Source organism: Artemia sp. Qi Xiang Cuo, chromosome 8 (assembly GCF_049724085.1).
Source record: "Artemia sp. Qi Xiang Cuo chromosome 8, ASM4972408v1, whole genome shotgun sequence".
Classification (NCBI taxonomy): Eukaryota; Metazoa; Arthropoda; class Branchiopoda; order Anostraca; family Artemiidae; genus Artemia; species Artemia sp. Qi Xiang Cuo.
The window spans coordinates 47,004,037-47,017,752 of record NC_142801.1 but is presented as its reverse complement, the minus strand read 5'-3'; the positions used below and the strand labels follow the sequence as shown (position 1 = coordinate 47,017,752).

Here is a 13,716-nt window from a genome sequence, read left to right as displayed (position 1 = left end):
ATGCACCTCTTCCTCTAAACAATCCTACGCACATCCCTATTTGCATTAACTTCATATGCCTTGAGGAGAAAATATGGCTGCAAACTAACTAAAAGGGTCTTCTTGCTTTGGAATCTTCGCTCGTGTAGGCAAAATCTTAATAATAGCGAGTATAAACATATCATCGGGCGTAAAAGGTGGATGAATATGAGGGTTGAATGGAGTACAGTTTTACCTAGCATCCTCAATTTATAACGTTTATTACCTTACACTAACTTTTTTTTATGAAAAGGGTAAGGGTATTTGGACCTTCTGCTTTGTATTCAAAAGAGTAAGCCAGAATGTATTTGGAGTTCACCATTTAGACCCCCCCCTCCAGTGAACCCAGTATAGTATGACCGATTCTAAGTATAAAAACTGGTAGTGAGTTGCCACTGATATGAATTTAATGTCAGAAAAGGCCTAATTAGGACCGGGTCGAATTAAGCTATTGAAATTCGAAGGGCGACATATAAAGCCCCTTCCCCCAAAACGAGGGAACTTTACAAAATATGGGACATCGGATTGAGGCCCTTATCTCTGGTAACGGGCTAAAACTGAAGCCATGAAGTCATGTTACAGGGTTTCCCTACTTAAAGTATTAGTTTGGAGCTACTAAAAGTACCTGTCAACGAAAACTTAAAAACATGGTTACTAACATTTTCAAAAACCTAGGCGTTTAATACTAGCCTATTGGGTAATGCAACAACCTCGGATTAAAAACGTTTTTAAAGCATATATGTTACTGTGAATGGCCGAAATCTGGTTAATGTCGACTTTCGCCGGTGAATGTTCGAAATTCCTTTTTCTCTGCTTGGATTCAATTAGCTTCGCGAATCAGCTTTTTCATTCTTATGCAATCCTTGATGGTAAAAGTTAAAGTTAGGCTAGGTTAGGTTAAACTAGGTTAGGTTCACCGGTGAATGTTCGAAATTCCCTTTTTTCTGTTTGGATTCAATTAGCTTCGTGAATCAGCTCTTTTATTCTTATGCAATCCTCGATGGTAAAAGTTAAAGTTAGGCTAGGTTAGGTTATATTAGGTAATAAATCTCAGAAACGGGTTAAAAACTTAACTCAACCTAACCCAACTTAATCTAACCTTTCACCATCATAAAACTGAAAAAGTTGACTGGTAACGCTGATTAAATTCAATGAGAAAAAAAAAAATATATTTCGGATATTCACAAGTGAATGTTGACATTCATCAATTATGGGCATTCACGGTAACATATACGTAAAAAAATACATATTATTCGCCTGTTTTGATCATAGAAATGAAAATATAAGAAATTTTTCCCCTCGTTGTTACTGTTAAATTGCGAATGCAGTATTAAAGTGGACCAACTTTTTCAAAAAATAACTTTCAAGATTTGCAATGACAGCACCCCAAGTTAAACAACTGAAATAGGATCGACTAAAATGACCAAATATATAACGAAGCAGACTTGGCATGATGTTTTTCTTTAGGGGGATACAATTCCTTGTATATAATATGTTGAAAAACACTAAACATTGAGATACGTCTTATATTTTAAGCACATTATTACAGGGAATTAAAAATGCTATTAAATGAAATATTGCCAGTAAATACTGTTGGCCACTTTCTTCGTCTTTTTTTTGTCAGGCATTTTACCACTAAGCCTACATTAGAAATAAATTTCAAGCTAATCAGAGAATTAAAGCCTTAGTTATTAAGCGTCATTTGGCTATTGTCCAAATCCTTTCTCCTCGAGCCTGAGAAGCATATATTTCTTTCGCATGTATTTGACTAGCAATATTAAAGCTAATCTTTCACGTTTTTCTGCACTCAGGCCTGACTACAAAATTAAAATCAGAGAGGTGTAGGCTTAGCAGTTTGATGACCAAACAACGAACTCCCTACCGTGGTAAAAACATGTTAAAATCTGTAAAAAAAAAAAAAAAAAAAAAAAAAAAAAAAAAAAAAAAAAAAAAAATCCAAACTCAATTAGGGTTCGGCAATATTAAGTCTCATTATAGTAGGATATCTACAGGCTAATCTTTGCACAAAAGACCAATTAAAGAAAAGCTTACTGTCTTTGTTCACTGATATTGAAGCATAAGCTTTATCGGTCCTGAGCCGACCCTCTGATTGTGGCGAAGAAGAAAAGTCTCTTGTCTCCCTTTGTCTGATTTTTGCTTCATTTGTTTCTTTTAAATGGAATGTTTGCCTGTCCTGAATTCTGAGTCGAGCCTCACTCAAAGGTTCATTTTCTGGCTGACTAATTTTCTCTGGAACACATTAGATACAAATCAGCTACTCCAGAGTTCAATATCACATTTAAATTAAGGTTTATAATGTATCGCTACCCAAAAATCTATTGTAATATCTGGTATGTCTATAGTTTTTCATAGGAAAAAAATTAATGTTTGTAAAACTATTCGCCGGAACAATTGAAAGAAGAAAAAAAAGTATGCAGCTGAATAATACCGCTCTAACCTGTACATGCATGCATACATACGTGTATTCAAACGCCAGTAAGCATATACACAAAAACAAAGGAGAAAAAAGACATTAACACTCAGCAAATTTAAGTCACTGCCTTCGCACTTCCACGCCATTCTCTATAAAACATCCTAACGCAATAATTAAGTCTCTCAAAATAGTCTTCAAAATACTCAAAAAGCGGCCCAGACCATTCCCAACCTCAACAGAGAGGGGGCAAGCGCATCTGTCTCCTGAACCATCCCCAACATAGAACTCTCAGTGTCTTTTACGCAATGGTATACAATTTTCCCGCACTTTCAGCCAACACCTGAGGGCTATTCACGGGAGGTTCCGTTTCAAATACAAACCCACTCCATACACTTCTTTAATCTGGCTATAAAACGCAGGCTTCTAGATTTCTTCAGGTCAGTTATCCAAACCTAATTCTCAAGGGTGCGATACAAACTTACCGAGAAAATTTTACCGAGAACCCTGACCCTCACTCCATTTCCACGAGAGACCAGCAGTATCTTTAATCTGTTGCGACTAAGCTGCCTTTTAAGAAGACATCAACAACCTTCTGTGTAGGCCGCCTTTCCCAGGTAATTATCAGGCAAGCGTGTTATCTGTAGCAAAAACTTAATCACTTGTATGGACCTCATATGGCGCGGATCTGTTAGGCCCAGATCACCCTTATGGACCAAATTAATAAAATTATTTCAGTAGGCTACAGCTCTTTTGAAATGCATAAACTGCAGGAATTCGAGTTTTTTCACCATAGCAATCCCCCAAAACTTGCAACAATAATGGGCGACAGGTAGGATCCTAGTCGCGAAGAAGTACTTGTGCATCTTCATATTCTTAATTTCCTTAATACGATTTTGTCGAAGTAGAGCACAAGCAGTTGCCTCACCCCGTGAAATCATCAAATTAGTATCCTCGGTCCAATTGCCATTTGCTGTTACCACGAGTCCTAGATATTTACACTTAAGGATCCTTTCTATTGACTCTCCATTATAGGTAAGCGAATATTCCTAGGGTTCTTTGGGTTTCCTACTTTGGAAGATGACAATATTGATTTTATTTTAAATATTTTTTGTCAAATACAAAAGCACGTAGATGTGATAAATTCCTGAAGTAATAATATAAGCTACTACATTGTTATAGAAAAATGCAGTATTTCGTAAAAAAATTTCTTTTAATTTTCTTAAGTACAAAAGGTTTTTAACCACAACAATTTCCTTTAAAAAGAGCCATTAAACAGCTCTGTATGATGTTCCAATGCCAAGCTATCTGAGGAGAAAAAAATATGCCATTTATGGAGAATATCCTGGTTGCAGCCACTTTTCTTCATTTTCAAGCCAATATATTTCCCTTTTTGTTCAAGCCTAGGAACGGTAAGTTTCCTTTACAGGGATTTCGGCCAAGGAGGTTCTAACAGTGTACTTCTTGTTTCGATGGGGTTATTATATTTCTTTGTATTGGAGGCGATCGTCTCTTACTAGGTTGCTCGCTACCGCTGCAACCCAGATTTATATAATTTTTTTTTGTTAATTACAAAAGGTTTCTACATAGAGCGATTTCCATTAAAATGAGCCATTATACAGCTCTCTATTATGATGATTAAATATTTTACGATTATGACGGTATTCATCAATCTTGACCATGAAAATGCAGCTTTTTCATAAGAAAATGATTTTATGTTAAAAATAACTTTTTTTATTATAAAACGTCTTTAACCCCATCAATTTCCTTTAAAATGAGCCATTAAACGGCTCTCTACGATTTCCAGTGCCCCGCTATCTGAGGAAAATATGAAGAAGAAGAAAAATAGACGTCGTATATGCAGAATATCGTGGTTTCAGCCACTTTTCTTGATTTTCACGACAGTGTTTTTCACTTGTTGTTCAGGCCAAGAAATTATAAGTTTCCTATACAAAGATTTTGGGCAAGGCGGTTCTAATAGTGTACTTCGTTTTTTGATCTGATTCTAGTCTTACGAGTTATGGTCAATTCCATCTTTTACTATGGGGCGTGATCATCTCTTACTATGTTGCTAGCTAACGCTGCAACCCGGATGCGTATAGCTTCAACTTCTTGGATTCTAGGTGATGTTCAGTTAAATTCATGAGAATATGGAGCTCACTAAATTTGTTCGTCAACGAACAGTATACAAGAAAATAGGGTATTCACTGGTGATACAACTAGGATCCATCTCCTCTAAATCATTAATATGCAGAGTAAAAGGTTTCAGTAACAACATACATCCTTGGCAGACCCCTCTAAGGGTTCTGAATGGCAAAGATACACCATGTTTAGCAATAATAAGTACAGTTAAAGCTATCTCACACATATAAATTAATAAATAATAAAAAGTCTGAGCGGACCTATCTTAACAAAGCATGGAAATAAAATGTACGTATCAATACTATCAAATGCCTTTTAAATGCCTATAAAGGCAAAATGAAGCTTATATTTTCCCCTGCAATATTTTCCAATGAGGATCTGGAGTTTAAATACACGGTCTGTAGTTGAATACCTTTTCCGGCATGCTCCTTGCGTCTCACTGACAATATTTTCCTTATGCAGCCAACACCCTAATCTGATATCTAGAACCTTTCCCAAAACTTTGCTAATTGTTGGCACAAGACTAATAGGACGATAATAACTATTTATCATAAGGCCACCCTTTTTAAATAACAGTAGTATAGCCGATATATTCCATGGTACTTACCAAATACATGAATCCAGGACCGCATTAAACAAAAATAGTAGAACCGGCAATAGGTGGTCAATTAATTTCTTCTACATTGTTGACGGGATTCCTTCGATATCCCGAGAAGATCCTCCTCGGTGGCTCTTGGTACTTTATTTTAACTCCCTCTCTGATATCTCCTGTGTTAGCTTGTAAGAATACTCCGAGAGTAACAAAATCAAAGAGAAATCGCAAGATGAAGAAAACAAATGGGACTACGGCCAGCAGAAGAGCAAGACAAACTTAAGCGACAGGGATATTTCGCCTGTGTTAAACGCTAAAAAACAAAGATAAAATCTAAACTAACCTAAAATTAAATAAAATCTAAAACCAAGAAATAAAAAACCACCAATATCTATATATATAATTGTTGCTACTGTGATCGAGCACCGCAAAAGCTAAATAGAGTTGCTTCAATGAGAACACCGAAGCGACTAGATCTTTCGGCTTTAGATATTTCATTACTCAGAGAGTGGAAATCTACTGACCACTGCATCGATCACCTCTCTATATGCTTCCAGGTAGATGAGTGCCCGGCCAGCTAAATCTCTATGACTCACAAGATTTTGAAATAAGTCGGTCATGAGTTATCTTCTGGGATCACTTTTGACTAGTCACGTGACACTCGTAAATGCTTCCGAAACTCGTTAATACTGGCTGATCTATAAGCTGGAAAACAATTCCCATATTCTTTAATTTCATATAATGTGTATGCAAATAATGTACATAATGCAAGAAATTACATCAGGTAGTTTTTAAGTACGATGCCCTTATCAATCTACAAGTGCCAATGTGTCTTCATATCCTTACAATCATCACTCATCTGTCTTTAATAAATTTCTTTATTAAATAACACCCCTGTCTTTAATAACACCTCTCAAGATGTAACCAGTGGGTAAATACTCAGTGAAGGACTATTAAGAGCATAACCATTCAGTTTCGGAGTAAGTCTTTAAGTCGTATTTATGCTCAATTGTTTCTGGTCCTATCAATATACTTCCATCCCCCCCCAATATATATATATATATATATATATATATATATATATATATATATATATATATATATATATATATATATATATATATATATATATATATATATATATATATATATATATATATATATATATATATATATATATATATATATATATATATATATATATATATATATATATATATATATATATATATATACAAGAATGAGGCATTATGTAAATTGCGGTCAAGTGAGTTGGTTACAAACTGACAATGAGGGTGAAGTAGAAGACCCAACTAAAACTAGTTGCGAATTCATAATAGCTTGTAAGCACATACAAAAAATATGAGTATATGTATATAGCGTTCTTACGACTATCATTTAGATTTAAACTTACTTGAGATATTGAAAATTGTTGTCATATTATAAAACCATAAAACAGCGAACACAAGAAAAAACCCAGAAGATAAAACACACAAAGTGCAGAAGAAAAAACCCATGAAAAATATAAATTCTAAAATAGACACTTAAAATAAAGCTGGAATACGCAGCAGAAAATTTAAGCTAGCTGAAACTTAATTTGAAGTAACTGAAAAAAAGAAAATTCTTTTCTATTATTCTCCATGACCACACTGCCTTTTCTATGACGAAATCAATAAGAATTCTAAATAGGGATAGGTCCTTTTATTAGACAGTGAAACGAAAATATAAAACAAAGACTCTAAATATTTCGATGACACAGTCAGTCATCATCATCAGTAGAGTTACTTGTAACTGATGATGATGACCGACTGTGTCATCGAAATATTTAGAGTCTTTGTTTTATATTTTCTTTTCACTGTCTAATAAAAGGACCTATCCCTATTTGGAATTCTTATTGATTTTGAAAATCCTTTTCATTATAAACTCCTTAAATGTGTCCAGATCAAGCAAGAAAATTTAAATTCTACAATCATGATTTTCATAAAATTGTAGTAGCAATGGGAAAAATCATCATAGTTTGAATCATCTATCCCAAAACGTGAAAAGGGCATAACAGTATTGATACAAGTATATCTTATTTTCTTTCTTTCTTCATATTAAATAGTGCTACACAAAAACTACTGCTTTTACATCTTTTTTACTTTATATCCTTGCTTTCCATATCACTTTCCTCCCTTTGTTTCTCCCTCTCTTTCTTCAAATACTCAGAAACATTTTCAAAGTGTAATATTTCTTATTATTACAATCACAAAAACAGAAAGAGAGACAAAAAATTACAACTGACTGTTTTCAATTTTCACCAAATTTCTCTCTGTTGAAGTTTGCAAACTTTTCACAAGAAGAAGCGCTTAGCAGAGCTTCCAAAATTACCTAGTGAAATTTAGCAACCATTTTCAAACATTTAAACCTTCCAAAGATATGCCCTCTAAAAGCAAAAAAAAAAGTCAATACCTTGTTTCAGTTGGGGTTTGGCACTTTTCGAAAGAATTTTTGCTTCTTGTTGATTAAACAGTCCTTTGCCAAAATATTCCGCAACCACACTAAAACAGTCTTCGGCTTCGGAAATTTGCTTTTGAAAAAAAGAATCGATATCCACACCAGGACTGGGTTCCTACGGTAATGACGAATCGTTCATAAACATGTTCATTTATTATTGGTAAACAAAAATTCGAAAATTTAAAGAGATAATTAAAGACTAATTGTAAATAATTTAAAATACAAAGCCTGTAAAATTTTTTGCAAAAATTAAGGAAAATCGAAATAATACAAAAAATCTACGACGCTGATGAAGCTAAATAATAATGATGGAATGCAAGTTAGTGAATGTTTGAAAGAAAATTAAGGTTTAATTATGGTGTAATATTTCAAGACACATTATCCAAATAATAATCCTCTTCTTCTCAAGGAAACTTTAGGTCAAAAGAATTTGAGGTGCAACCACATGCGACTTTTAAGATTTGGACTCTAATATTGTAACTAGTTGTCTATTAATTTTAAATGATGAGGGTGATAGAAAATGGCTTGAAATGCATTGATCTTATTACATCCCCACGCTGAAACATTATTTTCCTTCAGAATCTTAGAGTAGTTATGTCACATTCTTCTTTTGTGGAATATAGAAATAATACTTCTTGAATTAAAGCATTTCCTGCTGCACGATACTTTTAAAAAATTCGTTCACTTTCAGATATCTTTTCAATAACAGCAAAAATTTAATTTTTTAATGTAATATTATAATTAATCATATTAATATCGTCTGGCCTAAGCTATTTCTGAAATAAATAAATTCTGAGACCACACTGGCTAATCATGACAAAACGATAGAAACCGTAAAGAAGAGAAACGAGGATAATAACAGCCAGTGAAAAAGAAGCAGATTACAATGCAAATATTTCGGTCAAGACCTCCGCTTGACCGTCCTCAGTGCAGAATAGCAAAAAAACTACCGATAAAAATCCAAAGATAACATTTTAAAATCAACCTTAAAACAAAGACAAAACTAAAATATGAAGACCCTCTCGAAGTAACAATGAAAGGGTGTTTTTATTCAGTTACCCTTTCATTGTTACTTCGAGAGAGTCTTCATATTTCAGTTTTTGTCTTTGTTTTAAGGTTGATTTTTTATATTATCTTTGGATTTTTATCGGTAGTTTTTTTACTATTCTGCACTGAGGACGGTCAAGCGGAGGTCAACCGAAATATTTGCATCCTAATATGCGTTTTTTTTTCACTGGCTGTTATTATCCTCGTTTCTCTCTTCTTTACGGTTTTTATCGTTTTGTTATTTCTGACACCTTTCTACTGTCTTTACTTAGTAACAATTCTTTAATCTAATCATTCCTTGGCTTCCTCTGCTTTTTTCTTGCGACAAACTTCATCTAAGTAAACGGATCATTCATTTACAGTTTTTAGCTCAATTTGAGCTCATTTAATTCAGCTTCACATATTTTTTTATTTAGCACCATGATGAAACTACGGACAAAAACATGCTGCGGTTGAAGTTTTCTTAAGCTTCAAGTCTCAAGCCAATGAACAGGAAAGATTGAAAATAGCTTCAACTTCAACAATTTGACGTGGTAATATCCAATACAGGCTCCTTGTGTAGTACAGCGGCATTCAGTTGAATTGCAAAAGTAAGGACAGTTAAGTATGCTAACCAATGCGTTAGGTGAAAAAGAAATACTACCCAACGTGCAATTTAAATGAAGACTCATGAAACTATGTTATCCAGATTTATCACAAATATACAAACACGCATTTACGAGATATTTTGGGATTTCCTAGTAATTTCATAGAAGTTGCTCAAGTTGTAGCAATTCATGATTTCCATTTAAAAGAATTTTTTCTTTTTTAATCTAAAGTTGACATTTCTATCTGCACGATAAATTCTTTTATAAAAGCATTTCCGTCATACAATCGGAACGTTCACCATTAAAGAAGTTTGAAGTCCATAAAAGTAACTTACGAGACAAAAGCTCCCAAAGCACAAGTGACTAAAAATTTACTATCTTACTCTCAATTACTATTGTGAGCGACAAGAAGGCACACACTCACGGGGTTTGAAGGGTGGGGGGGGGGATGAGCCCACACACACCAGGAAGTATAAAGACTGTGAGATATCGCGTATAACTATTTCAGGTAATTCACCCTTTTTACATTTTTTTTTCCAAATTGTTCTCAAACCCGCTTCTGAACCAAAATACCACCTATGTCCCTGAAAACCAGTAAGCAATTATTTAATCCGGCTTTATTTAATAAATAAAAACAAATCCAGATGGGCTCAGTTCAATGTTGTTTCGAAATAAATTAGGATAATTTAGAACCTTTTATCAAGTGCTAAAACTATATCGACCAATAAAGGAGCTAGAACCTAGTTTACTGACAAATATCGAGTTTCAGTTGTACAGGGATACGAGTGTTTTGAAAACGTAAAAAAGGAGACTTGGTCACTATAATACTTGTCTGCATCTCTGATACTTTCTTAGACCACACTGGCTATACATGACGTATGAAGCTAAGAGAGGAAAGGAAATAATAAATGAAAAAAAAGGGTGAGAAAACGAGGATTTTGTCAGCCAGTGGTAAAAGCAAGAAGACGAAAAACAAGCAAATATTTCGACAAGGACTTCCGCCAAGTCATCCTCAGTGCCTAGCAAAAAAGAAGAAAAGAAAAAAACACAACAGAAATCTATCCTTTTGGAGTTTACTGTACAGGATACGAACAGACACTGAATGAAAGACCAAGCCAAAAGGAATGAAAGACAATATTTACCAAAGAGACTGAGCAAGAATGTTTTGCCTCGCGATACTTTTTGCTTTTGTGCAAATTCGGTTTTCATTAGGTATGCAAATAGGTTCTCTTAAATTATGACTTAGTACAAATATCAATTGAGTCTTTTAGTATTAAATTGTTATAAATTGGGCTTAATGAAATGTCTCCGGTGTCTCTATTTATAGCCAAATTTATGTTTATATATTTTTTTTATCTCAATTACCTTTTTAAAAGATTGCAATAGGCTATTTACAGTAGATATTAAAGTTGCCTCTTCAAAAAAAGTCAGATGTGTCGGATTTTCAAAGATATACAGGGCAAAGGCGGAATCAAAGTTGCCGTTTTTATTTTTCAATCTCAGAGACTTATCTAAATAAGTCCCTATAAGTCCCTGATAAGTCCCTATAAGTCTAATAAGTCCCTGAGATTGAAGAATAATAAAAATGACAACTTTGATTCCGCCTTGGCTCAGCATATTTTCGAAAATCCGATACATCTTGTTCTTTTTGAGGAGGCAACCTTAATATCTACTGTAAATGGCCTACCGCAGTCTTTTAAAGAGGTAATTGACAAAAAAAAAAAAAAACTGAGACAAAATTGAGATAAAAAAAAGTCGTTTTTCGATAAAAAAACGACTGTTTTAAAAACGTAAAAAAGGAGACTTGGTCACTATAATACTTGTCTGCATCTCTGATTAATATAATCTTCAAGGGGAAGAGCAATTAAGTTAAGCAAACAGAGCAAAACCAACTTAGCATGCGGACAAAAGTAAACATATAATCAAATGGAAATTATTAGTCAAAATGATTCCCAATGAAACGAGTACTTACCAAAGCTTTCATCTGCTCCCTTATTCTTTTATTTGCTGGCAGACACACAATACATTCGTTTTCATCCTCGGTGTAACTATCAAAACACCTAAAAATAATACTTTTAATATGTTAATTTTGATACCAGATCCTGACTAGGGCTCAACACTGTTTCCATTTTCTAGAAAAAAAGAAACGAAACGAAAAAAAAAAACAGAAACAGGTCCGTAAAAAACGACCTGTTTCTGTTTTTTTTTAACAGAAAAACAGCAGTTTTTTATAAAAAGAACAGATGTTTTAACAGCTGTTTTTGTTTTCGCTTATCTTTTAGGATGTCGCACCCTGTCATCTATACTGGGCAAGATTATATGCTGAAATTCCCAAGCTAGCGTAAAGAAACCGCCATGAAAAAAAAATCCCAAATCGACTAATGCATCTCTTTTTTAATCAACCACATGCATATACGATACGACCCCGTCTGTACAGGTGATTCTAAACCTATTAGAGGACCTGGGCACAGAAAAATTTTGTTCTTGCAACCTCAAGATGTTGAACAGCGGAGCATGAAATAAAAGGAACAAACTTTTTTTTCTAACACTAAAGCACAGCAGTTTCGAATAAAACGGAAGACAATGTACCCTGTGATTCACTACTAACTTCCAGTCTGCACTATGATCAGTTAATTTTTATCCAACCAGTTTTGAGGTTCAAACTTCTTCCTATGTAGCAAGTTCAAACTTTGGACTTGTCACTTAGAAATATTCTTGTTTCAAGGGTTCTGTCAGTTGTACTAGCACATTGCTTGTGAATAAAGTAGCAAGCAATACTAAATGTCTGCTCCCCGGGTACACTCGTGGCTGGAACCACGAGATGATCAAGTGCATATTTTGTGGGCTCATTTGAGTCTGAATCTTAAAAGAACAACAAGTCTGGTAATTGGCACAGTGGAAGGTTGAAAAAACGCTTTAAACTGGCGCTATTGATCTCAATTTACAAAAAGGGCACTAACTGTAAAAGCAATTCTTCGATAGAGCCCTCAATCGTCTCTCTACAACTATCCAGTGACCTGTGGGCGTTTGGGGAAAAAAAAGAAGCAGAAAATAAAGATAAAGGAGACACATCAGTGCTATCCATGCTAAAAATACGATCTTATTTGGTGTTTAGGGTGGGGGATTGTATTCCTCCGGTTAGGTGTTTTTGTCCATGGTAATTTCAATGGTGTGCTTTTTATTTTGGTCCAACGCCATTTTAGAGAAGTTTCAGACTTTTTCTCGAAAATAAAAAAATTGTTTTTAGGCTCAAGATTTACATTGAAGTTTAACGTGGGTAATAGTTAGCATTCCTCAATCAGCATCAAACAATTTTCTGCATAAAATAGTTTACCTAAAAACACATTTTTTTTTCTATTTTCGGTTACTATGGGCCGAGAATCACTCTTTACTAGGTTGCAGCTACTGCTGCATCCATGGCGTCTAAAATTCGTTGAGTATTGGCCATTAGTAATAAATTATTAGAGCCAACTTTTCTACTGAATTGTAATATTAAAATCCTTTCCACTTCTTTGCAAACTCCTCGACCTTACTTATTTTGTTCCAAGATCTAATTTAACAGTTCTGCAAGCTTCTTGCTCTGTTTCGGACCAACTTTAAAGTAAATATTGAGGTCCAGGTTCTCAATCTCCGAAGGATGTCTTGGAGTTAAACTAGAGCTTATTCTTAGCGGACAAAGCATTAGTTACAAGAACTAACTAAATATATATAAATAAAAAACAGAGTTAATTACCGACTGGCGATTTCTTCTGGGCTCAACAAGATAGACGAGCACTATCTCTTAATGGGCTTTGACTATGTTTTTCGTATTCCAATCTTTTGTAGTATCTGATCTTTGGACAGAGGTTTTTAGTCCTGTTTTGAGAAAACTCGTCATCAACTTCGCTCAGACTCTCTAATTCTATTATATTTCTATTCTCACCTAAGGGAGCGAGCTGAAACGATCTGCTAAGTAAGCTCGTGAGTGACTGTTTGGCCGCCACTCTCTCCACAAAAGTCATTCATAGGCAAATGGATAAAAGCAAGCTGCACGTGGATAAAGTTCCAATTTGAATTTAGGGTCGTGAAGAAAGTTCTTCTTCAACCGGAATAAAAGCTTAGAGAGAATTTTCAAGTTGGTTCGTCGGTCTCACCTAGCAAAAACTTATCAGCCCCTTCACGAGCATATGAGATTGCTCGATGTTGTGTAGGTAGATCTACTGGCTATTTTAGTTGCCTCTTCAAAAGAGCAAAACCAACTAGATATGCTCTGAAGAATCAACCATTCCTGTTCGAACAGTTCAGCGGGCATGTACTGACAGAGTGCAAATCGAACATAGGAAAACTTGGATCATATTCATAAACAAACGAATTTAAATTTAGCCACAACAGCGCCAAAATAGTCAAACACCATGTCGTCAGGG

General features: G+C 34.5%; 1 protein-coding gene across 1 annotated transcript in view; it reads right to left on the bottom strand.

Annotated features, from left to right (window-relative positions):
- The window catches only part of Vps11 (vacuolar protein sorting 11), a 99,734-nt gene that overhangs the window by 1,287 nt on the left and 84,731 nt on the right, over positions 1 to 13,716 (bottom strand). Inside the window, exons 17-19 of the mRNA XM_089092989.1 lie at positions 11,286 to 11,373; positions 7,635 to 7,794; positions 2,071 to 2,268 (exon numbers count right to left, since the gene is read on the bottom strand). Of these exons, the coding sequence (XP_088949115.1) occupies positions 2,071 to 2,268; positions 7,635 to 7,794; positions 11,286 to 11,373 (446 nt within the window). The remainder of the gene's footprint in view (positions 1 to 2,070; positions 2,269 to 7,634; positions 7,795 to 11,285; positions 11,374 to 13,716) is intronic.